Here is a 25,646-nt window from a genome sequence, read left to right on the forward strand (position 1 = left end):
TATGTCTGCATTTCTGCAAACTGCATACTGAGAAAGGTTGCATGCTAGAGAACGCTGGTTCTCAACTGGTTCTGGACAAGGGCCCACTTGAAAGCCTCAGAAGTGTTCGCGGCCCACCCATTCACGCGTCCACTTAACCCATTTTGGGCGGGAACCCCTTTTGGTGTTAGCATTATGTTATGCTTTGGCTATTGAAAATAGCAGATCTACAAGCTCATAGCGTGCCACCGAGTGCCGCGCTACGAGCTTGTAGGTCTGCTATTTTTTTTTAAATCGAAGAACGACTGACACAGAAACATAGCTTTTTCAGAAAACTGTCAGGATGTAGAAGACATTTTAGAATCTGATCTCAGGTCAAAATGGGTTAACTGTTAAGTAGTCAGATGGGTGGCCCACATGAAAGGTTAATTTTAATGATCAATCAATCGATTGTGTGTTCAATGGGACTAATACAGTATTCCTAAAATAAAATAATACTACGGCCGCGGCCTTGGCATAAGGCAGGTGCATGAGAAAGAAAGCCATTATACTGTATATCAATGGGCTCTGTAGTCGTATCCGGAGGCTATGGGATATGTAGTGACGTTCCCATAGCCCGGACAGATGTGCTTGTGGATTATAGTGATACATGATACACTATTATTATTAGATGATGTGGCTTAGTTTGATTGAGTTTCAAATTGGACAGCCCTCTATGAACACCGAGAAGACAAACCGCTTTGAAAACATCCATCCATGCATGGTCCAATATGCCCCATGTCTGCTATATATACTCTCTCCATCATTGCTAGAAACTCCATGGATGTATACACTCCATGCATCCAAACAGAGAGCCATAAATAACCAACATGTTCTCCTATCCTTCAAGGTGTTCTTTTCTTGGAGGCCATGCAGCCTTTTTCTTTCCTCCAGAGACTTCAAAGTGCACACACAGTTCCAAAGATTTACGTTCAATTTCAGCCTGGCATCTCGCAGCGCTGGGGGACCTTGGGGGCACTGCGGGACTTCAAAGAGGGCAGCCGCGTGCCCTTGTATAATGCACAGGGGTGGTGGTCGGGTGTGTGTGTGTCTGTCTGTGTGTGTGTGTGTGTGTGTGTGTGTGTGTGTGTGTGTGTGTGTGTCTGTGTGTGTCTGTGTGTGTGTCTGTCTGTCTGTGTCTGTGTGTCTGTGTGTGACTGTGTGTCTGTGTGTCTGTGTTTGGGGAAGGGAGGGGGGCAGTGCAATGTTGTACGACAAAATATTAAATATGGCCAAATGAGACTAATTGGTGTAAGCAAAGTGTGCTTTCACGATTATTTGACTCATCGAAAGAGCAATCAATAGAATAATGAATGGCTTCGATGGGGAAAGTCTGGTGGGGGCAACAATGCACCGGGTCCAAACCTGGTGGGGGCAACAATGCACCGGGTCCAAACCTGGTGGGGGCAACAATGCGCCGGGTCCAAACCTGGTGGGGGCAACAATGCGCCGGGTCCAAACCTGGTGGGGGCAACAATGCGCCGGGTCCAAACCTGGTGGGGGCAACAATGCGCCGGGTCCAAACCTGGTGGGGGCAACAATGCGCCGGGTCCAAACCTGGTGGGGGCAACAATGCGCCGGGTCCAAACCTGGTGGGGGCAACAATGCGCCGGGTCCAAACCTGGTGGGGGCAACAATGCGCCGGGTCCAAACCTGGTGGGGGCAACAATGCGCCGGGTCCAAACCTGGTGGGGGCAACAATGCGCCGGGTCCAAACCTGGTGGGGGCAACAATGCGCCGGGTCCAAACCTGGTGGGGGCAACAATGCGCCGGGTCCAAACCTGGTGGGGGCAACAATGCGCCGGGTCCAAACCTGGTGGGGGCAACAATGCGCCGGGTCCAAACCTGGTGGGGGCAACAATGCGCCGGGTCCAAACCTGGTGGGGGCAACACTGCGCCGGGTCCAAACCTCAGCACTTCTCATTCTGCCTGGCGACAGGAGAGCAGCGGTATGGGGCCTGGCGACAGGAGAGCAGCGGTATGGGGCCTGTTGGGGCTCTGTTGCATAATGGATTCATTTTTAATGGGATGGGAAGGAAGCGCTGAAACTGGGACCAATTACATGGCAGCATTGCCAGTAAAGCGGCCGCCGCACTCGCAGAGAATCTCTGGGAAATGGCAACAACGGCCTTGTGTAAACAAACACACCTTAAACATTCAAGGGGGGGGGGGGGGGAAGGGGGGGGGGGGGGGGGGGTCCAATGTGGAATTTACATCTGCTATACAATTTTCAATACCAGTGGTTGTAAACTTTTAAATGTCAAGGACTCGTAAGGACCCATTTGTACCCTGTCAGAGTTACAGATCTGTAAGGGTCCATGTGTACCCTGTCAGAGTTACAGATCTGTAAGGGTCCATGTGTACCCTGTCAGAGTTACAGATCTGTAAGGGTCCATGTGTACCCTGTCAGAGTTACAGATCTGTAAGGGTCCATGTGTACCCTGTCAGAGTTACAGATCTGTAAGGGTCCATGTGTACCCTGTCAGAGTTACAGATCTGTAAGGGTCCATTTGTACCCTGTCAGAGTTACAGATCTGTAAGGGTCCATTTGTACCCTGTCAGAGTTACAGATCTGTAAGGGTCCATTTGTACCCTGTCAGAGTTACAGATCTGTAAGGGTCCATTTGTACCCTGTCAGAGTTACAGATCTGTAAGGGTCCATGTGTACCCTGTCAGAGTTACAGATCTGTAAGGGTCCATTTGTACCCTGTCAGAGTTACAGATCTGTAAGGGTCCATTTGTACCCTGTCAGAGTTACAGATCTGTAAGGGTCCATGTGTACACTGTCAGAGTTACAGATCTGTAAGGGTCCATTTGTACCCTGTCAGAGTTACAGATCTGTAAGGGTCCATTTGTACCCTGTCAGAGTTACAGATCTGTAAGGGTCCATTTGTACCCTGTCAGAGTTACAGATCTGTAAGGGTCCATGTGTACACTGTCAGAGTTACAGATCTGTAAGGACCCATTTGTACCCTGTCAGAGTTACAGATCTGTAAGGGTCCATTTGGACACTGTCAGAGTTACAGATCTGTAAGGGTCCATGTGTACACTGTCAGAGTTACAGATCTGTAAGGACCCATTTGTACCCTGTCAGAGTTACAGATCTGTAAGGGTCCATGTGTACACTGTCAGAGTTACAGATCTGTAAGGGTCCATTTGTACCCTGTCAGAGTTACAGATCTGTAAGGGTCCATGTGTACACTGTCAGAGTTACAGATCTGTAAGGGTCCATGTGTACCCTGTCAGAGTTACAGATATGTAAGGGTCCATTTGGACACTGTCAGAGTTACAGATATGTAAGGGTCCATTTGGACACTGTCAGAGTTACAGATCTGTAAGGGTCCATTTGGACACTGTCAGAGTTACAGATCTGTAAGGGTCCATTTGGACACTGTCAGAGTTACAGATCTGTAAGGGTCCATTTGGACACTGTCAGAGTTACAGATCTGTAAGGGTCCATTTGTACCCTGTCAGAGTTACAGATCTGTAAGGGTCCATTTGTACCCTGTCAGAGTTACAGATCTGTAAGGGTCCATGTGTACACTGTCAGAGTTACAGATCTGTAAGGACCCATTTGTACCCTGTCAGAGTTACAGATCTGTAAGGGTCCATTTGGACACTGTCAGAGTTACAGATCTGTAAGGGTCCATGTGTACACTGTCAGAGTTACAGATCTGTAAGGACCCATTTGTACCCTGTCAGAGTTACAGATCTGTAAGGGTCCATGTGTACACTGTCAGAGTTACAGATCTGTAAGGGTCCATTTGTACCCTGTCAGAGTTACAGATCTGTAAGGGTCCATGTGTACACTGTCAGAGTTACAGATCTGTAAGGGTCCATTTGTACCCTGTCAGAGTTACAGATCTGTAAGGGTCCATTTGGACACTGTCAGAGTTACAGATCTGTAAGGGTCCATTTGGACACTGTCAGAGTTACAGATCTGTAAGGACCCATTTGTACCCTGTCAGAGTTACAGATCTGTAAGGGTCCATGTGTACACTGTCAGAGTTACAGATCTGTAAGGGTCCATTTGTACCCTGTCAGAGTTACAGATCTGTAAGGGTCCATTTGGACACTGTCAGAGTTACAGATCTGTAAGGGTCCATTTGGACACTGTCAGAGTTACAGATCTGTAAGGGTCCATTTGGACACTGTCAGAGTTACAGATCTGTAAGGGTCCATTTGGACACTGTCAGAGTTACAGATCTGTAAGGGTCCATTTGGACACTGTCAGAGTTACAGATCTGTAAGGGTCCATTTGGACACTGTCAGAGTTACAGATCTGTAAGGGTCCATTTGGACACTGTCAGAGTTACAGATCTGTAAGGGTCCATTTGGACACTGTCAGAGTTACAGATCTGTAAGGGTCCATTTGGACACTGTCAGAGTTACAGATCTGTAAGGACCCATTTGGACACTGTCAGAGTTACAGATCTGTAAGGGTCCATTTGGACACTGTCAGAGTTACAGATCTGTAAGGGTCCATTTGGACACTGTCAGAGTTACAGATCTGTAAGGACCCATTTGGACACTGTCAGAGTTACAGATCTGTAAGGGTCCATTTGGACACTGTCAGAGTTACAGATCTGTTAGGGTCCATTTGGACACTGTCAGAGTTACAGATCTGTAAGGGTCCATTTGGACACTGTCAGAGTTACAGATCTGTTAGGGTCCATTTGGACACTGTCAGAGTTACAGATCTGTTAGGGTCCATTTGGACACTGTCAGAGTTACAGATCTGTAAGGGTCCATGTGTACCCTGTCAGAGTTACAGGTCTGTAAGGGTCCATTTGTACCCTGTCAGAGTTACAGATCTGTAAGGGTCCATTTGTACCCTGTCAGAGTTACAGATCTGTAAGGGTCCATTTGTACCCTGTCAGAGTTACAGGTCTGTAAGGGTCCATTTGTACCCTGTCAGAGTTACAGATCTGTAAGGGTCCATGTGTACCCTGTCAGAGTTACAGATCTGTAAGGGTCCATTTGTACCCTGTCAGAGTTACAGATCTGTAAGGGTCCATGTGTACACTGTCAGAGTTACAGATCTGTAAGGGTCCATGTGTACCCTGTCAGAGTTACAGATATGTTAGGGTCCATTTGTACACTGTCAGAGTTACAGATCTGTAAGGGTCCATTTGTACACTGTCAGAGTTACAGATCTGTAAGGGTCCATTTGGACACTGTCAGAGTTACAGATCTGTAAGGGTCCATTTGGACACTGTCAGAGTTACAGATCTGTAAGGGTCCATTTGGACACTGTCAGAGTTACAGATCTGTAAGGGTCCATGTGTACCCTGTCAGAGTTACAGATCTGTAAGGGTCCATTTGTACACTGTCAGAGTTACAGATCTGTAAGGGTCCATTTGGACACTGTCAGAGTTACAGATCTGTAAGGGTCCATTTGGACACTGTCAGAGTTACAGATCTGTAAGGGTCCATGTGTACCCTGTCAGAGTTACAGATCTGTAAGGGTCCATTTGTACACTGTCAGAGTTACAGATCTGTAAGGGTCCATTTGTACCCTGTCAGAGTTACAGATCTGTAAGGGTCCATTTGGACACTGTCAGAGTTACAGATCTGTAAGGGTCCATGTGTACCCTGTCAGAGTTACAGATCTGTAAGGGTCCATTTGTACACTGTCAGAGTTACAGATCTGTAAGGGTCCATTTGTACACTGTCAGAGTTACAGATCTGTAAGGGTCCATTTGGAACCTCCTATAGGAATCGTTAAAGCGAACCATCGGACCGTTAAGAGGGAATCATTAAGGAACCGGAATCGTTGAAGTCCTAATAGATCCCAACCCTAGTATTTGTGTGTGTGCGTGTGCGTGTGTGTGCGTGCGTGCGTGCGTGCGTGTGTGCATTTTAATTTTGATCTGACAAGATGTCAGATATGGTTATCTCTGTTCATATCTCTCGCTCTTCCACTTCAGCTTATCTAGAATAGATGTGTGACATGCACTTCAGAACCGGGAGATAAGTGTCCTAAAAAAAGGTTAGTTTCAATCAAATCACGCTCCATTACTGGATCTGGAAGCTCTTAGTGGGGGTAGAACTAATGATGTAATGGTCAATGAATGCATCCAGTTTATCCAGTATGTATTACAATGACAAACATGCAAAATACCTGTTTTATGGTCTAATTTCACTGAATAAAGACATACTGTAGAAGAGTAAGCATGCTTTAAAATGAGGGAGGTTATAGAGCAGACGTAATATTGGGGCATGCCTGATATCAACGGGTCCATAGAACGCATGATATCACTTTGCCTTGAAACTCATTTCAATGACTCATTCATGTGTGTCTCCAGAAGTACGTATAGCACTTAAACCCTACAGTATATAGACTTCATTTACTGGGGTTGATTAGGCCCACTAATTTAAGCCCTATTCCCTCACAAATTGGCTGATTGAGAACCTTAAAAAGCGCTCAAGATCCGGACTGATTACAGATGTCGTCAAAAAAAAGGTAAATGGCCGATATACTCTAACTCTTACCTTGGATATTCCGAGCCTTTGCAGGGCTTTTTTCCTGAAGGGAAAGATCGGACCTCGGGGCCATGGTCTAACTTCCTCTTCATCTGCAATTCAAAGAGGAGGATAGAGAGAGAGGGGGGTGGGGAGAGAGAGAGGGGGGTGGAGAGAGAGAGGGGGGTGGGGGAACAGAGGAAGAAGAGAACAAACAAAAGGAAAACAAGTTTAGGAAAGCCGGTCTGAGCCAGACACTGGAGAAGGTCACATTTACAGTCAACACAGACACTCTCCACTCAGACATTCATTTTAATCGCATCCTTCCCGAAAAGTAAATAACATGCAGCACAGGAACAACCACGACTATAATTCATCATTTGCAATGCACACTAGCGCTCTCTCTTTCCAAATGTCTTCTGATCTTTTAAAAAGAACAAAACATCTCCCTCTATACTTTGACACACAGGAACTCTCCAGACGCAGCGGAAGACAACTTCCAACCGTCTGTGAGATGAAGCGCCGGCAGGGACGGAACTTTTACCAAAGCAAAAAAAAAAAAAGAAACTCACCAAGGCGAGACGACAACATCCTTCACCAGACATTTTAATTCCATGTCACAAAAATCCCAACTTTTTTGCACGCTGCCTTGTGTCAACAGGTGTGACGTAAACGTGTCATTACAGCCAGGAGGCGCGCAGACAGACGTTCAGGTTTCATCGTGTTCCAGCTGATAATTAAAAGGCTACGAGGCTTCTGTCATCGCTCCAGATATTGGACCGGAGCGGCGCCAGGTTATGCTATGCTCTGTCATACAACAATAGCCGATCTACAGGCTCAGAGTGTGTAGCGGTGTGGCGCGCCGTGAGCTTGTAGATTTGCTCATTTTCAGGGAGATGGGTATGGTTTTCACCACATATGGGCTTTCAGGGTAATTATCCTTGGACCCTGGGACGGTTGACAGCAGACATGGAGTCAACACACAGACCCCACCATGGCTCACGAGGACTAAACACGGGTAAACATGGTCATATGGTCATGTGTGTGGTCGCGAACGAACGCCGATGATGTGCCACGATATGATGAAAAAGCTCCATCTTTTTAGACATGATAACACCTGCTATGTGGTTTGGAAGCACAGTTCCAGAAAGAAGTTGGAACTTCCGCCAAGTTAGAAGTCGATTTTCCATTACAAGTTTCCAAAGTTCTATCCAAATAAATGTTTTTGTGTACTTTGATCTCACATAAGGCTTCTGTTCGAATTGTGTGCTTCGAGTTCACACAACTTCATCTGTCGGCCACTCCAGTTACTATACAGGAGGTATTTTCTCACACACACACACACACACACACACACACACACACACACACACACACACACACACACACACACACACACACACAAGCACAGTGACTGTCTCTCTTTCTTTTCAAGTCAGTCTATAAATGTTCTGCTTAACTACAGACCGAGGACAATCTCCAAGCTTTTGTTGCTAAAACTGTTTGGGAAAAAAACATTGTAAAATACACCAGCATTGCAGAACCAAGCCATAGTGTTTAGAGCAGTCCTTCACATGGGGGTGGCGACACCATTGGTTTCCAAAGCGGTAGGCGTAGTAGCGTACAGTGGGTTTGTTAGCAGCTGTTCTAGCAACTACCTTGGATTTACAAGTCCTCAGGCAACTCAAAGGCGGAGATCTCTGATTGTCTGGTATCATGAAAAGACTGCTCTGACGGTTTATAAATGATGACCCGGGTCTCCATGTTGATGCTACTGTAGTTACAAGTTCTCATTAATAGTTTATTGGTTAAATATTTATACATTCCGCAGAGACTTGATCACTTTCAACCTGGTGTCCCTATTTTGGGTGAAAATGTAAAAAAGAGAAAAGAAAAACACATGTCACGTGTTGTGAGCTTCAGAAGTTATTTTTGCTACATTTGAACATATATATATATATATATGATGCAAGGTTTCTGCCCGATTGTGACATTTTGAAAATGTCAGTCTGTTGTCTGATGATTATGCAACCCTGATGGTTGGATGTAAGGAAGGTACCTTTCAGTACGATACGACTACAGCGCCAATGTGTCTAGGTCAGACAAACATCCCTGTCTCTCAACAGATCATTTGTCTCCTGCTGCAACAAGCACACATTTCAGAGCAAACATTGATCAAAATGTTACAATATTGAATTATACAAAGTCATTTAGAAAGGAAATCATTTCATGGCCTTCCTGATTAGAAGCAGTGCTGTAAGTTCAAAGTCAAATGCCTTGCATGCCCGACCGTCGGGAAAAAATGCTTGCAGGGGTAAAATGTGCAGATGAGACTAAGAGCCAACAATGCAAAACAAATGACACCTATAGAGTATAGAGAGCCAACAATGCATTGTTTAAAACGTATTAGTTCAAACTCTTATGATGCAGTTTCCCCCATTAGAGGTATATATATTCCTGCAGAACAGCCGTTTTTTATTTATTTTTTGGGAGAGGTTACTTAGGGACCAGCTTACTGAAATCCACGCTTGTGTGCAGTTAATTATGTGCTTTGTCAAAATTGTCCTGCAGCCGTTTCTTGCTACCAAGCCACTCCCCACCTGCAGTGTGGCATAAGACAACACTCCAGCCACTCCCCACCTGCAGTGTGGCATAAGACAACACTCCAGGGTGTTTTATAGATGGTTGTGTCCCTGGTGTTGTGCAGTGGAGTTGGCAGATCCACAAGCACAGCACATGGGCATGCTGCAGCGTGCGGTGAGCTTGTAGATCTGCTATTTTGGCGGCACGGCACTGCGGTGTAGCACTTTTTTTTTTTTTTTTTTTTTTTAGATATTTTTTTTGCGGCTTACGCCTTTTATTGGTTTTTTGAAGGGACAGACAGTAGGCTGACAGGAAACGGGAGAGAGATGGGGGAAGACATGCAGTAAAGGCCGTGTCGGGCTCGGGAGTCGAACCCGCGGCACACTGCGACTGGATTACCAGTCGGGTGCCCAGACGGTTACGCCACCGCCTGGGCCCGGTGTAGCACATTTTGATTTTAGTTTTTAGTCATAGTCTCGTGAATAGTTTCCATTTAGTTTTAGTCACATTTTAGTCAGCCTGGAATGTTTTAGTGCTACAGTTGGAGGCCATCGATATTGTCCTTTTCTTTTTGCTGAGGTTTGCGTGATCTGCGCAAAAGGACAGTTAACCCATTTTGGGCGGGAACCCCTTTTGGTGTTTTAAACATTATGTTATAATTTAGCTATTGAAAAATAGCAGATCTACAAGCTCATAGCGCGCCACCGAGTGGCGCGCTACGAGCTTGTAGGTCTGCTATTTTTGAAAAATCGTGAAAATATTTATTTCAGAAAACTGGAGGATTTAGAAGGATTTTTAAAAATTTTGAGGTCAGGCCTAAATGGGTCAAATGATAAGGGACAATATCGGTGGCACCCAACTGTAAGCTGCGTTCAGACTTGGATGGTTAGAGCAACAGTACTGCAGCATGCTGGGGGATCTTGGGAAGTCCCACTATGTGCACTGTTCACCGGCACCGAGCTTCACATCCACAATTGCATAAAAAACATGTCTGGAAGCCACAAAGTGCTTTGGAAGGATTTGTGTAGTTCCTGAGTGGTGTGCTAAGGACGGGAAGGGAAGTACTGGTGGGTGAAAACGTTGGGATGCTTCCCTTCTTGTCTGAGTGCTCAGTGTTTTGGGTAGAGATGAACATGTCTACTCCACATGAAGCAGGCTGCTTCTTACACCCCTCGTATCCATTCATGTTCTCTTCCGTTTGACAACACCCGAGTAGCACGATAGTAAACACTCACAAAGGGCCAGAGGGGCTGAAAAAACGTTCGTTCGTCTAACTGCTGCTATAGTTGGCAGTAAGCGACATTGAAAATATTTTTTGTGGGTGCTTTTTGGTGTGTATTTCTGCATGTTCTGAAAGAGTAGACAGTGTGTGGTTGAGGAGATAGGAAACCCAAGGACGAGTTGAGAATGTGAAATATTCTGTTTTGTTTTCGACGACGGAGCCACCGAAATGATAACCACAGTGACGAGGCCAGCTGCACCCAGGTTCTGTGAGAAGAACAATAAAAACACCCTTGCAGGAAATTCCACTTGGATAGAAGAGAAGGACAAGAAGAAAGATCGATTCAAAACCCATCAACTCACTGTCTGACTGAATAGCAAGGCCTGACATGACAGATAGATGTGTGCACGTGTGTGTATGGCTGTGTGTGTGTGTGTGTATGGGTGTGCATAAAGAACACACAACCCTTTCAAGGGTGATTAATACTTCGGTGTGTGCTAGTGTCATGCACCGATCTACAAGCTCACGTCGCGTTGCGCTGCAGCCCGCCGCGAGCTTGTCGATCGGCTCTTTTACGGCACGCAACACGGCGCGAAACCAAGCATAAGTCAGCCCTCGACGCTCCCCTATCAAAGACTTATGGTTGTAGAATTATTTCCCCAGGTCACCAGAGTGTGACTAAAGGGACTGGCGAGCGACCTCGGGGGAAATGAATGAAGCAGCGGCTGACATGAAAAGAGCGTTGGTACTACTGATTAATCCATTGAGACCTGGAACGCATCCATGTCACGTTAGCGTTTAACCACATTAACCATTAACCCATTTTGGGCGGGAACCCCTTTTGGTGTTTTAAACATTATGTTATAATTTAGCTATTGAAAAATAGCAGATCTACAAGCTCATAGCGCGCCACCGAGTGGCGCGCTACGAGCTTGTAGGTCTGCTATTTTTGAAAAATCGTTAAAATGTGCCTCAAATCTTTCCGAAAATTGTCATGATTTAGAAAACTTTTTTTTTTTAAATTTCGACGTCAGGCCTGAATGGGTTAAGAACCACATGCGTGGTGGGGGAAAGAGGGGCTCAGAGCAGGCTGCCACGGTGCGTGGTGGGGGAGAGAGGGGCTCAGAGCAGGCTGCCACGGTGCGTGGTGGGGGAGAGAGGGGCTCAGAGCAGGCTGCCACGGTGGTGGGGGAGAGAGGCGCTCAGAGCAGGCTGCCACGGTGTCAGATCAAGGCAGCAGTCAGAGCCCGAGAGCAGGGGCGGAATGTACGCGAACGAGTCGTCTTCGTCAGAAACGAGACGCTCGTCTGATCCGCATAGAATCTATATTCCATCAAGTCTTAAATGTAAAAATATGCGGCTGTGAGAGTTCCATTGATTACGGGAGTGGACCGGCTTATAGGATTCCCCTGCTTTTGCCGAGGTCCCATTGAACCCACCTAACTCCCTTGTTCTCCAAGGAGTGATCTCACTGCGTTGGCAGTTCAATAGGCAAGGAGTGCTGGGATGTGTGCGTGAACGTACTGGGTGTGCGTGTGTGTGTGTGTGTGCGGCGTGCGTGCGTAAGCGCACACGCAAAACCTTGTGTTTGAAAGAAAAAAAAAGAAACTGAGTGAAGGGGGTGAGAATAGGGTGTTGGTTGTAAGTGTGTGGTGTGTGAATGTGAGCGTGCATGTGTGTGTGTGTGTGTGTGTGTGTGTGTGCTTGCGCGCATGTGTGCGTGCAAGAGGGGGCAGAGTGGAACCCTCCATGCAGCTCTAAGTGAAGGCGTTGAGAAGCGGAGTGTGTGTGGACAGCCTCCTGTGTTTAAAAGCCTGGGAAAAGGTAACCAGAGACGAGCAGAGAATGTTATGTTTGGAAAGCGCATCTAATCAGACTTGGTGTGGTGTCTGACGTCTACTACTAGCCTCCTCCGGCTTCTGTCTCCCATGGCCAAGACACGGCCAGAGGACAGAAGATCACAACAGATGGGTGCGGAGAGAGAGAGAGAGAGAGAGAGAGAGAAAAACATGCTGGGAATTCTAGCTGCTCTGCCGTTTGCGTAGCACATACTGTACTGATCTACTGTAGTCGACGTTCAAGCGTTTGAATGGACACTCTGAATGGTCATCATCACAGCTCTCCTCTGTCTCTCTGAATGGTCATCATCACAGCTCTCCTCTGTCTCTCTGAATGGTCATCACAGCTCTCCTGTGTCTCTTCACTGTATTATCTACTCAAGCTCAAGTGCCGAATAATTCAGTTAAAAAAAAGAAAAGAAAAAAAGACCGCAATCACTCCCTGATGTAATAACACCTCAATTCATTGAAATGTCATCCACGCTATACTACAGCACGAGCCATCTGAAATGTTCCTCTCACTGAGAACCGTGCCAGAGTGACTGGAGATAACAGATATCCGGATCATGTGCAGAAGGAAGGAAGCCCAATAGGGGGGGACACACTTTTCAGAAATTATATCTGTTAACAGGATTATAATTTGCCTCTGGGAGAAACAAACCCCTGGTGCGTTTGCCCCTTGAGACAGATAGCAGCAGAAAGATTGCCAGGGAACACAGATCAGCTGCAGGGGGATGTACTGCTACATATATGAGCACTATTTAACCTATTTTGACCTGAGATCAGATTCTAAAAATGTCTTCTACATCCTGACAGTTTTTCTGAAAAAGCTATGTTTCTAGTGTCAGTCGTTCTTCGATTTTTCAAAAATAGCAGACCTACAAGCTTGTAGCGCGCCACTCGGTGGCACGCTATGAGCTTGTAGATCTGCTATTTTTCAATAGCTAGAGCATAACATAATGCTAACACCAAAAGGGGTTCCCGCCCAAAATGGGTTAATACAGCAATGTAAATGAGGCACAACTCTAATAAATAATTAAAAGATCAAGGGAGGAATATAATAGCGGTTCCTTGACGATGTTCAAGTTGTGACGCCTGCGTGCAACGCATGTAAGACAAAGCTACGCAAGCATTCAGCACCTCCTTTCTAACATGTTGGCAAATGAACACCCCAGATTAGTCAATTTGTTTGCATAATATGCTGCGTGAAATCGGCAGCAGCTGCAGCTTCTCGTTCACATTTTTTTTTTCTCTCTCCCTTCGTTTGTAGATGCTGAAACGGTATGACTGTGAACACGGGGAGGGGCACATTCACAGCATTAGCATCACTCGGGGATGCGCTAAATATCGCTGTAGTGTAAATGGATGATGATTAGCCCTTCAATGCAACTCGATCCAGACGGAAGCCCGGTTCATCATTCCAGGGTCATCAACCCAATCGCTGTCAATGTCAAGCACACTCGCTGCTGTCTAAGACTCACGCAGCTTTGTGAGCTTGTAGATCTGCTATTTTTGACATTACAAAAAATCTATCTATGCCAAACATATAAGATGCACTCGGGTGAAAACAATTCATGGCTTATCAAAATGAAATAATGATTTTCCTTCCCCCAAAACAATGTTTCCCACTTCCCCCTATATACGATACTTCTTGCAGGAGAGCTGGCGTTGGTTGGTGGCCGGCGTCCAGCACAGCCAACATCCTTGAGGATATTCTACCTCACACGGTCTGACACAGTGACCCATTATCTGTGCTTTAACGCCTGGGGGAAGTGCACCATGGCAAGGAACGGGATGTGGGGGGGCTTTCCTCCTCCTCCCGGCTGGGAAGGAACAGGCAGACGAGCCCCCCATATAGACTACCAACATGGGGGGGCTTTCCTCCTCCTCCCAGCTGGGAAGGAACAGGCAGACGAGCCCCCCATATAGACTACCAACATGGGGGGGCTTTCCTCCTCCTCCCAGCTGGGAAGGAACAGGCAGACGAGCCCCCCATATAGACTACCAACATGGGGGGGCTTTCCTCCTCCTCCCGGCTGGGAAGGAACAGGCAGACGAGCCCCCCATATAGCCTACCAACATGGGGGGGCTTTCCTCCTCCTCCTGGCTGGGAAGGAACAGGCAGGCGAGCCCCCCATATAGACTACCAACATGGGGGGCTTTCCTCCTCCTCCCGGCTGGGAAGGAACAGGCAGGCGAGCCCCCCATATAGACTACCAACATGGGGGGGCTTTCCTCCTCCTCCCGGCTGGGAAGGAACAGGCAGGCGAGCCCCCCATATAGACTACCAACATGGGGGGCTTTCCTCCTCCTCCCGGCTGGGAAGGAACAGGCAGACGAGCCCCCCATATAGACTACCAACATGGGGGGGCTTTCCTCCTCCTCCCGGCTGGGAAGGAACAGGCAGACGAGCCCCCCATATAGCCTACCAACATGGGGGGGCTTTCCTCCTCCCGGCTGGGAAGGAACAGGCAGGCGAGACCCCCATATAGACTACCAACATGGGGGGGCTTTCCTCCTCCCGGCTGGGAAGGAACAGGCAGGCGAGACCCCCATATAGACTACCAACATGGGGGGGCTTTCCTCCTCCTCCTGGCTGGGAAGGAACGGGCAGACGAGCCCCCCATATAGCCTACCAACATGGGGGGGCTTTCCTCCTCCTCCTGGCTGGGAAGGAACAGGCAGACGAGCCCCCCATATAGCCTACCAACATGAGGGGTTTCCTCCTCCTCCCGGCTGGGAAGGAACAGGCAGGCGAGCCCCCCATATAGACTACCAACATGGGAGGGGTTTCCTCCTCCTCCCGGCTGGGAAGGAACAGGCATGCGAGCCCCCCATATAGCCTACCAACATGGGGGGGGCTTTCCTCCTCCTCCCGGCTGGGAAGGAACAGGCAGGCGAGCCCCCCATATAGCCTACCAACAATCTGATCTCCTACACGGATCACAGCAGGCACACTTATTGGCCAGTAGAAGATAGCGACCATGCCGCAGAACGCAGGGAGCGCATCATATAAGAGCTGCAGGACTACAACAAGCATTGCAGCAGTGTGCGTACTACTGTAATATTAATATTAAATATCCTCCACCGACTGAATGTAGAGAATGTATATATATATATATTCTATAGGGGGGGCGGGGGGATCGTGATCATGTACATTAGCCTACATTAATGTGATGGCTTTCCTATATAGTGCTCTGGTCCTTGTGCGATGGGAGGACCACGCGCGCACGCACACGCACACACACAGTCACACACGCACACACACAGTCGCACACGCACGCACACACACACGCGCGCTCTCCGGCCGGCTCTTTGGGACGCAGGTGCACATGCCATGTAGCCCCATTGATTCAGCAGGGGAGACGGATGATCTGGGATTAAATGAACGCGATTTTATTAACGCAGGCGCGTTAAATTAATATGCTGATTGATTTTCGAAATCCCCCCCGCCCCCCTCTCCCCCCTACCCGGACGCTCGCTGATCACAGCGGCCGTTTATTGGAAAGTAACGCAATGCAAAACGATTTGCACATCACCAGACATCATCAGTCCACAGGCAGATTGGGATCGACTCCCCGGTGAATGCGGAGAAGATGTCATGACAGCAACGTTACGTGCCCAAAAAAAATCACGTAGCGGTATTAGCCTACCATTCATTAACACCACGCCTCAACCTAAATAATTTTAAAACGTGCATCGCACGACTGTGGGCTGCTGCCGTTACCACCACCACCACCACCATCCTCTGCAGTGGTCAAGCAAAGCATCATGATGATCGGACGCGTCAAAACGGCATCCTCCTAGAGAGCATATTATTTCACATGCTTTGATCACGAAAGCAGAAGAACTACTCACTTTATAGAATATCATCTTTAAAGTGCCGTAGAACCCCATGGCTGTCGTCTGACGTGGGGGCTTTTCCTACTCCTCCTCTCGTCTCTTTCACTTGTCAGTGGAAAACGATCAAGTCCGAAAAATGCGTGTGCGTGTGGTGGGTGGTGCTGCTGGCGGTGTCGCTCTGACCGTGCGAAGGCAGTGCAGTCTCAGGTACATCCAACACCATCTGTGATGTGAACATGCTCCAGTCCTGCTGCTGCACGTCACCATGCACCGGACCGCCGCCGTGTCCGTGTGTGTGTGTGTGTGTGTGTATAATGCGCGCGCGCGTGAGAGAGAGTGAAAGTGAGTGTGTGTGTGTGTGTGTGTTTATAGTAGTAGTCCCGACTGTGCTGTCCACCCCCGGTAAAAGGAAAGCTCCGCCGTGTCACTCTGAATGAGGCTCAGTCACAATGCGGAGCAGAGATCCTGCAAGCTGGAGCCTCCGACGAGAAATAACGACGAGCAGAGAATAGAGAGATGAGATGAGAGAGAGAGAGAGAGAGAGAGAGAGAGAGAGAGAGAAAGAGAGAGAGCAGGAGAAAGGGGAGGAGTGGAGAGTAGAGAGAGAGAGTAGCAGGATAAAGGGGAGGAGTGGAAAGAGAGAGAGGGGGGGAAGGGGAGGAGGGAGAGAGAGGGGGGGCAGGAGAAAGGGGAGGAGGAAGAGAGAGAGAGCGAGAGAGAGGGAGAGAGAGAGAGAGAGAGAACAGGCACGGACCCTGGTCCTGCTCCTCTCTTCCGAGGATGCAACCACACGACAGACTCCTGGCACACAGGGTAATTGTTTTTGCCTCTAAAATTATTCCCTCAAGGCAACTAACCAATTTAAATAAGACCATGAATTGAACGTTTAAGTTATTACATGTCACATTTATGTACATTTACATTTAACAGGAGTACAGAAGAAGTACAGAAGCTCCAATTAAATTAAGTGTAGGCTATCTCAAATGTTTTGTTCATTATTATTATTATTAGTATTAATTACCGTTATTTTTTTTTAACTAATGAACTCAAAGTTTAAATGAGTCTAAAAAACGAAAGCTGCCTTAAAGGCAAAAGAGTACCAACCACACACACACGCTCTTTACTGGAGGATCGGATTACATTCTCCTCCCCGGTGGGGAAAGGAGAGTGGTGCAGTCCGACATTCAACAGTATGCGCAGCGCATCAATTACACGAGCAGAGGAACACACAGCTGGGGATGTGGAACATGCATAGTAGTAGACGAGCCACTGAGGGAGAGATACAGGGGTTGAGTGGGTCGCAACTCTTAGTATTATTTTTTGCACAGCTGTATCTCTGACTAAACGTTCAGCACCCACTTGTTGAGGCCACTTGTTGAGCCCCCCCCCCAGGGGGGCAGGGGTCACCAACAGGTGACAAACATGTCCGTGGCAAAGACTTGGTCTTGTCCGGGGCAACATTTGAGATGTTCTGTTGTTATTTTGATCATCATAACACCCACGTACTGAATGTCACGTCTCCAGGTTTTCTTATTCTTTCTTATTTAGAATATGTATGACAATTATTTACTATGACACCATGTATGGCACATTAGGAGTCTACTAGTACTAGTGGTTCTCATATGTTTTATTTGCAAAGACCCGCTTAACTGTGTTCAAATGGAACCAAATGGACCCGCTCAGAGTTACAGACCTGTTATGGTCATTCAGGGCTATCTATGTATGTGTTTCTGCTAGTATTATTGTCCACTCATTCTGTATGTCCGTGGCAAAAAAATAATGTTGACAAAAATGTCCACCACAATGCCAACATGGTGATGACCACTGCACGGACACGGACACAGACACAGACACAGACACAGACACAGACACAGACACACACACACACACACACACACACACACACACACACACACACACACACACACACACACACACACACACACACACACACACACACACACACACACGTTACAACACCACCTATCACTCTTTCCACAGGTGAGATTCCCCATAGCGTGCCAACTGCAAAATCGAAGGAGCTTCGCTGACTGTCTGGTTTTGCAACAGTTCAAACAAACACCGCGATTCTCAACACTTTTCATTTCAAAAAGATGTTTAACATAAAGCACTTCACACATCGCAGCCAACAGGCTGCATGACAGAACGCAGGCAGCTCCATTTGGCCACGGCAGCACAAAAACATTTACGTCCAGTGTACCTGCTTATTTACGCTCAAACGCGGACAGCCCGCTGCTTCCATCTGAATATGTAAACAACTCGACGCATGGCATGCCTTAGTTAACAAAGCTGGCACACAGTGGGCTGGCTCACTGCGTAGGAGAACGCTCAAAACAAATCAGATTGAGTGTAAACATCTCTTCCACGGCTAAAAATAAGCAGGTGGTGCAGCGACAGGCCGCAGTCAGGAAAAGGGCTGTTCTGTTTGTATTTCTGTCACACCTGGTGTCACACAGCACTTCTGTCACACCTGGTGTCACACAGCACTTCCACGAGAGCAGCAAGGTAGTCAGGAAAAGGGCTGTTCTGTTTGTATTTCTGTCACACCTGGTGTCACACAGCACTTCCAAGAGAGCAGCAAGGTAGTCACCTGGTGTCACACAGCACTTCCAAGAGAGCAGCAAGGTAGTCAGGCAAACAAAGCAGCACAGGCACCTTATTATCTTATTCAAATACAGGGGGGGCTTGCTTTGTTTGGCTCTCCGAAGAACAAGCACAAAAGTTTCCATTGATTCCGTTGGACAAAAAAATCTAAAACAAGAAATATGAAATGGCATTCAGGTGTCTGCTGTGTGCCACGCTGTTACCCAGAGCTACTTGGAAAGTGATTCTCAATTATAACTGCACTGTATACACCGTCACTCCCAAGTGGCTATAGTGTCTCTGCAGAGTGCAGGAAGTCGATTCAACATTGAAAGCAAAACAAATCTTTCCACCCTTTCGCACGCGTCTGATTTGTTCTCTTAGCGCTTGTCTACGGGGGCTTATACACCACGATTCATAGTCTTGCCAGACACTTGTCTTCTGCAGTCATCTAAGCAGAGCATCACTGGAAAGATTGTCTGGGGCATAAACTGCACTGCAGCTTGCTTCCATTGTTGCTGATCGAAGAGCTGAAGCCGTGTATTCTGCCGTTTTAACTCATTTGGAGTTTCTCTCTGTGTAAGAATAACTGTCAAATGCAGAGAGCACAGGTGCTTAGCATCCAGGTACACTGCATCATTTCCACTAATAGCTCTGTACTGTATAATGCATGGAGTGTGCTGGTAATATGAAGCCGTATGGTCTTGGGATACCAATTAGGACGCTGCCATTTTCTCCATTAGTCCTTCTAAACCCCACCACTATTAACCTCACAGAACATCTGCATCATTCATCACAAAAAAAAAAACACAGACATAGTCACTCTCTCCTGAGAACGGCCCTTTTCACAGGTGATGGGGCGTTGAATTCCCAGCAGCCTTTGAGGCACTCAACACCTACACCTTTATTCAATCATCTAGAACAGAGTGGGACATTTGGGGTGGTGCTTTACAACCCAGAGTGTGCCGATCGGCAACACTGAGAACTCAAGCTGAATTATTTTTTGACCTGTATTTTACAATAGCCGAGTAGGAGCTGGTAAATGTGGCCTGGAGTGTACTGTGGCCCTATACATACTTCGTCATATGACAGATAGTGATGCGATAGTCTCCATGCTTTATGAGGAGACCTGTGACCTGAACGAATGCGGTGACTCCCACAAACCAGCGCGCCTCGGGAGCGCAGCTGCACCTGCTTCTTCATGTTATATTAGTACATCTGTTTGAGGTGGGGTGGGGCCGTGTGTGTGTGTGTGGGGGCGGGCAGGTGTTGGAGGGGTTAATCTGGACCTTGTGCACACACTGGTTTGTTCTCTGTTCTCCCAACGGTTGCCATGGTAACGCCCCAAAAGTGCACTAAAAATCTAAGCGTGAGGCGCGGGATGGGGAGGGGAGGGAGGAAGAGAGGTGTCGCAGGCAGGATGGTTGGAGGGTTTTTTTGTTCGTGTGTGTGTTTGAGGTGTCCCTCATGAGACCCCCCCCCACACCACACAAACCCCGTTCCCCTTCATTGGTCCAACCTTTACACAGCACATTGGAATGCCCGGCATGTGGGGGGGGGGGGGGGGAGTTGGACCGTGGCCCTTCAATAGGGCCGAGGCCTCCTTTGTCGTTCTCCTTCTGCTGCTCTGTAAAGCATTAACGGAGGGAGACCCCCCCCCCCCCCCCCGCCCCCTCCAGTATCACTGGCCACCCGCTTATCAAAACCTACCCCCCCCCCCCCCCCCCCCTCCTCTCCTCTTCCTCATGAGCTTGACACAAAGCGCAGAAGCGGCATTTGTTTTGCTTTATATCAGTAGATGGTTCCATTAGTAAATTAACATTGAGGGTTGTTTTTGTAGATTGGGGTCCCAGGGATTAAAATAAAATGGTATCAAATGGGGGGTCGGTGGACTAATGCCTACAGTATTAAACTGGGGGTCCTTGGGAAAAAAAAGTAATGAAGCTCACACTCATTCGTCAAAAGACCTCTGACCTTTAGATCTCCCAATGAGTCAGTTATGATTTGCTCGATCCACTTTTCGGCCTTTTTTTGGCCACGTCAAAGTCAGTCTGTCTGTATGAGTATGGAACGTGCTCAGCCAAGGGGACAGACAAAGTCACATGTTGGAGACGGGTGTGCCACCGCTCAAAATAATCCAAACCCAAGGTAGGTACCTTACGTGATATTCAGAGCCGACAGTGAATGTGTGAAACACTGTTTGGTTACGGTGCGGTGTGGTGAACAGCCAGGGGCTAAATGCAAATGCTGTCCCATTTGACTTCCTATGCAAATAGTAGGCGACATGGACTCTTGTGGTTTTAAACAGATACCAGCACGCCGTTGTGAAGCGGACTGGAGCAATCCTTCAATGTGTGTTTTCAGGGACACAGACAGAGAGTCACATAATGTGTGAATGAAATTAGTTTTACAGATTTAACGTTGATGGATTTGAATGTAGATCCTAGATTAGGAGCTGCAGAAGCAGGTCGAGGAGTAAATCCTAAGTCATACTTATTTTGTGTGCGGGCGTCGCGCGTTGAAGAGATCGTCTCGTTTTGATGTGCGACGTCGGCACAAAACTATAAGTACGAAAAGAGGGTTAAGCCGAGGCTACGCCATCTGCAGCAGAAGAGGCCCGTCTTGAGCAAATGTTTAATGTGGCGGTGCTGAACTTGAAGGACACAAATACTTCCTGGGTAGTGATGCGTTACTAAATAGAGCCATGTCATTGTTTGATTGTCCTCACTGTGACAAAATGAGCGGGGGGGGGGACAAAGGACGAGGGGGGGGGGGGGGGTCCTCTCTGCTCAATGGATTTTCAGCAATAGTTGAGCCACGCAGGGCACATTCCAGACTGGACAGATGACATGCATGTGATGGGGGGGGGGGTGGCTGGGGGGGCCGGGGGGCGGGGAGGAGGGCTGGCTCGATGAATAAGGAAACGATGGATCATGCCGTTCTCGCAAAGCACAAAAAAAAAAAAAAAAACAGCATCGTCTGCATGGGGTGGGATTAGCATATCCCTTAAGCCACCCACGCGACCATAACTCCTCCGTGCCGGAGGTTTGATGGGGTCAGGACGGACCGTCAGGTCAGGAAAGGAAATTAAAGTGAGGGCCACTGGCATCATCTCCCCCGTGACATCACTGAGGTCCATGGGAAATAAATGAGCGAAAAGGAGGTCAGCGTTTTGACATCACCGACAATTATTTACAGATTTTTAGTTACCAAGCAGACGGTAGCATTTTAAAAATGTATAAGGCTTGGCTGAAAAGAACGAATAGCAAAGAAAAATGTCTGAATGCCAGACAGACAGAGAGAGGGTGCACACAAACTGCAGTGAAACTTTTGACATTTAGAGAAAGCAAGGTGAAGCCCCCCCAACAGTCTGATAGTGTTCAGTGCCATTCCCTTTTGACAGGCCCTCACAGACACTCACATACCACACAGACACACTCGAGGACCAGCCCATATCGGGGCTGTGAGGTGATAACGCTGACATAAATTACAGAGACAAAACTAATACAGAGCTTTATTTGTTGTTTATCACATAGCAGCATCTAAATGGCACTTGTTATGTCCCTGCAGAAAAGCAGTGAAGGTCACATTTTATGATGGCACAACAAGGCATTGAAGCTGACTGATAGTAGTGTGTGGTATTTGAAAGGGCAGGAAAGATATAAAGTAAATTGGATAACAAAGTTTAAAATACATACAGTATACAGGTATGGCTTTGCATTTTATTCTGCTTCTTGGGAGGGAGGGAATATTGACCTTTCTTTTGCCATTTATCTAGCCAAACGGTGCTTTCTGTGAAAATAGCCGGGGGGGAAAAAAGTGAAAATCTAAATTGTATCTGCTTCCCTGTGAGATACAGAGCTTAAGTATTAGGTATTAGGGAAGACAAAAAGCACTGTACTGAAGAAGAGGAGAACATTGTAGCGTTTCTCTGTGGATCATTAAGTATTCCTAACTCCAGCAGAGTTGGAGACAGTGGAACGTGAATTTAAAAGGCGCTGGAATTAAAGCTCATCACAAACCCTGGTATAGTTCTTCAACCAACGAGCCATCGGTCGTTTGACGAGACCTTCGTGGCACACAGAACCTGCATTTTCCTCCACAGTGCACGTCTTTGCCGCAGACGTCCTGTTACAGCTTGCACCTGCAGTAGAGCAGCGCTTCCCAAACCTTTTCTGCATTAAGGAGCACTTGAAGATCTCAAAGGCAACCACGGACCACCCATCTGACCACTTAACAACTAGGCAGCCGTTCAATGCACGTTCATTTTAATGATCAATTAATTGTGTATCAAAGTAACCAGAATAGTATACTTATTATTTCAAGGTTTTAAAGAGAGGGGAAAAAATAGCATGTCATATATTATATTCTATATATTCATTTTTTTAAATATAAATTATCATTCAAATCCTAGTGTTTTCACAATTATTTGGGGGCCCACTTGCAATACCGTCACGCCTCCCACAGGCTGGGAATCAGTGCACCAGCATGGCACATGTCTATAATGAATTTAATTGCATTTTTATAGCGCCTTTCCAAGTGCTCAAAACGCTTGACAATGGTTCATTCATTCATACATCGGGAGGTGAAGCGGCGAACCGTCAACGCCAGCGTCCTCACTTCCCACATTCACACACCAATGGTGGAAAGCTCAAACCGACCAACTCATTGGAGGCAATGTAGGGTTCACTTTCTTGCCCAAGGACACTTCCAACATGTGGACTGGAGGAGCCGGGATTCGAACCGCCAACCCAGCGATCATTGGACGAACTGCTCTACCCTCTGACCTGCTCTACCTCCTGAGCCACAGCCGCCCCTAAATCTACTGCAGTAGAGGTCTTGCGGGATGTCCCAGAGGTCATGCCCTGGTCTCTTCTCCTCGCTGCCCCAACAGGCCTGGAAACAACAGCCAACTTGTCTATACTGATTTATTCACGCCAAAGCACTGATCACTGATCTGGGACTCGACGCGATTGGTTAAACGAAGAGAGGAAATGGAAGCCGTTGGTGTCGCCAGGGGACCAAATAAATCAGCTGGCGGAGGAAGTGCCGTGGAAGGGGAAGGAATTAACCCCTCTGGCCTTAAGCATGTATATAAGCCCAGGGATAGATGCTTACGACTCTCGCAACAGGAAGTCCAACATTGGCTCCACTGTCGACCCCTCTGCTGCACAATGAATGACTGTGCCTCTTCAAAGTAACGTTGACCTTTAGCTGTGGCAAATCCACGCTTTTATGGTTCGGGGGGGGGGGGGGGATTCCAGGATGCTGGAATCATGTGATTGCCACAGGGCCAATGCAAAGAATGTTTGTATGATTCATGACCATGTATAGTCATATCACTTTAACCAATTAAACCCTATACAGTACTTAGTCGTACGACACATAGCTAAAACAATAACCGATCGACAAGCTCAAAGTGCATGGAGATCTTCTAGATTTTTTTTAATAGAATTTTAACACCTATATAATACCATGAGACAGAGATGTCAGGTTGAAAGTGGTTAAGGAAACCATGCGTCGGAAAGAATGCCACCAACTAAAACAGCCTATATATATTCAATACCACAAAAGGGGGTCACATTGGTGACTATTTTGCAGCCAGAATTTCGTCATGAAAGTAGCACATCTCCTAACAATAGAACACTCGACAACGCTCTCTCCCTAAAGCCTATAGCCCGTTTTCAGTTTGTTTGAGTTATTTTATATGCATTCTCCCTCAACTGTCACATCTCATTTACAAATTAAATCGAGGTAGGAGGATTACAGACGATGCAGTTGTAACTTGGCTCAACATTTGCACAGAACTGGACAAAAACTAACAACCAATTACGCAGAGAAACAAACAACCAAACAAACACACACACAAAGAAAAAGAAAAAAAAACGAATTACTGTGCATTCCTCAGGGAGCTGAACGCAGCTACATTACACCTGCTGGGCTTTGGCTGCGGCCCTGAGTGTCTGGGTTTGCTTGAGGAGTTGCCGGGGCACTCATTGGGGGAGGTACTCTGGCGTGGCCTCGACTATGTTTGACCTATTGGCTGGAGCTACCAACGGAGAAGCATTCATATCATGCCACCTTCTGCTCCATTTCCCACTTCATGCATCTCTCAAATGATCCCCTCCATCTCTTTAACCACTTGTTTTAAAGGGATTGTGACATGAAAAAAAATATACAATATTATAATTCTTATTTTTTTTAGTTGCACCAAAAAAACCTGAACTTTTAACATTCAGTAGATTTTCTGTGGTCTGGGGTTTTCTGACTCAAACAAGTGCTCTGATTTTCCTGTGCACGTGTGATGTAACAAAATTTGCCAGCGGATGTAACTGTTGAGGGAATTTTGCCTGTTTTCATTGCAGCTCAAAAGGCTTCAGAACACACAGAGAAAATCCCAGATGACAGAAAATCCACTGAGTGTTCAAAGTTCCGCTTGTGTGGGTGTAATTGAGCCTAAAACAAAAATAAAAATTAATGAAAATTAATGTCATGAAACCTTTAACCCATTTTGGGTGGGAACCCCTTTTGGTGTTTTAGGCATTATGTTATACTTTAGCATTACATTACATTACATTACAGTCATTTAGCAGACGCTTTTATCCAAAGCGACTTACAATAAGTGTATTCAACATAGGTAGGGAACAAAAACTACTAATCACCAGAAGTCTTTAGTGCATTTTCTGCAAAAACAAGCAACCAAAAATAGCCATTGAAAAATAGCAAAAATCTACAAGCTTGTAGATCTGCTATTTTTGACATATAATTTTTGGGGTCCTTGACATGAAATATTGAGCACCACTGATAGAGAAACATAGGTATGTCAGAAAACATTTCTGACATAGGATTTAGAATAATATGTTTTTAATTTTGACGTCAGGTCTAAATGGATTAAACCCTATACTTCATTGACTGGAGACTGAAGAGATTCACATCTGAGCTCATTGACTGAAAAACAAAAGGCATCCGTCATAACATCCTCTGGCCTGTTACCATGTTGTCCTGGCCTTCTAATCCTAAATGCAATCTCACAATTTCCTCCATCTCTGGAAACCGAGGAGTCATTTGCATGC

The 25,646-nt window shown here is 46.9% G+C and overlaps 1 protein-coding gene across 2 annotated transcripts in view; it reads right to left on the reverse strand.

The window, feature by feature from the left end:
- The window catches only part of fbxw7 (F-box and WD repeat domain containing 7), a 148,985-nt gene that overhangs the window by 47,377 nt on the left and 75,962 nt on the right, over positions 1-25,646 (reverse strand). Inside the window, exons 1-2 of one of the 2 annotated variants that reach the window (XM_079499920.1) lie at positions 15,985-16,088; positions 6,514-6,596 (exon numbers count right to left, since the gene is read on the reverse strand). In XM_079499920.1, coding sequence (XP_079356046.1) covers positions 6,514-6,596; positions 15,985-16,023 — 122 coding nt within the window. In that variant the 5' untranslated portion in view covers positions 16,024-16,088. Of the gene's footprint in view, positions 1-6,513; positions 6,597-15,984; positions 16,089-25,646 lie in introns of those variants that run through there. The other variant, XM_079499919.1, reaches the window with a different exon arrangement.

Source organism: Electrona antarctica, assembly GCF_951216825.1.
Source record: "Electrona antarctica genome assembly, chromosome: 4".
Taxonomy (NCBI): Eukaryota; Metazoa; Chordata; class Actinopteri; order Myctophiformes; family Myctophidae; genus Electrona; species Electrona antarctica.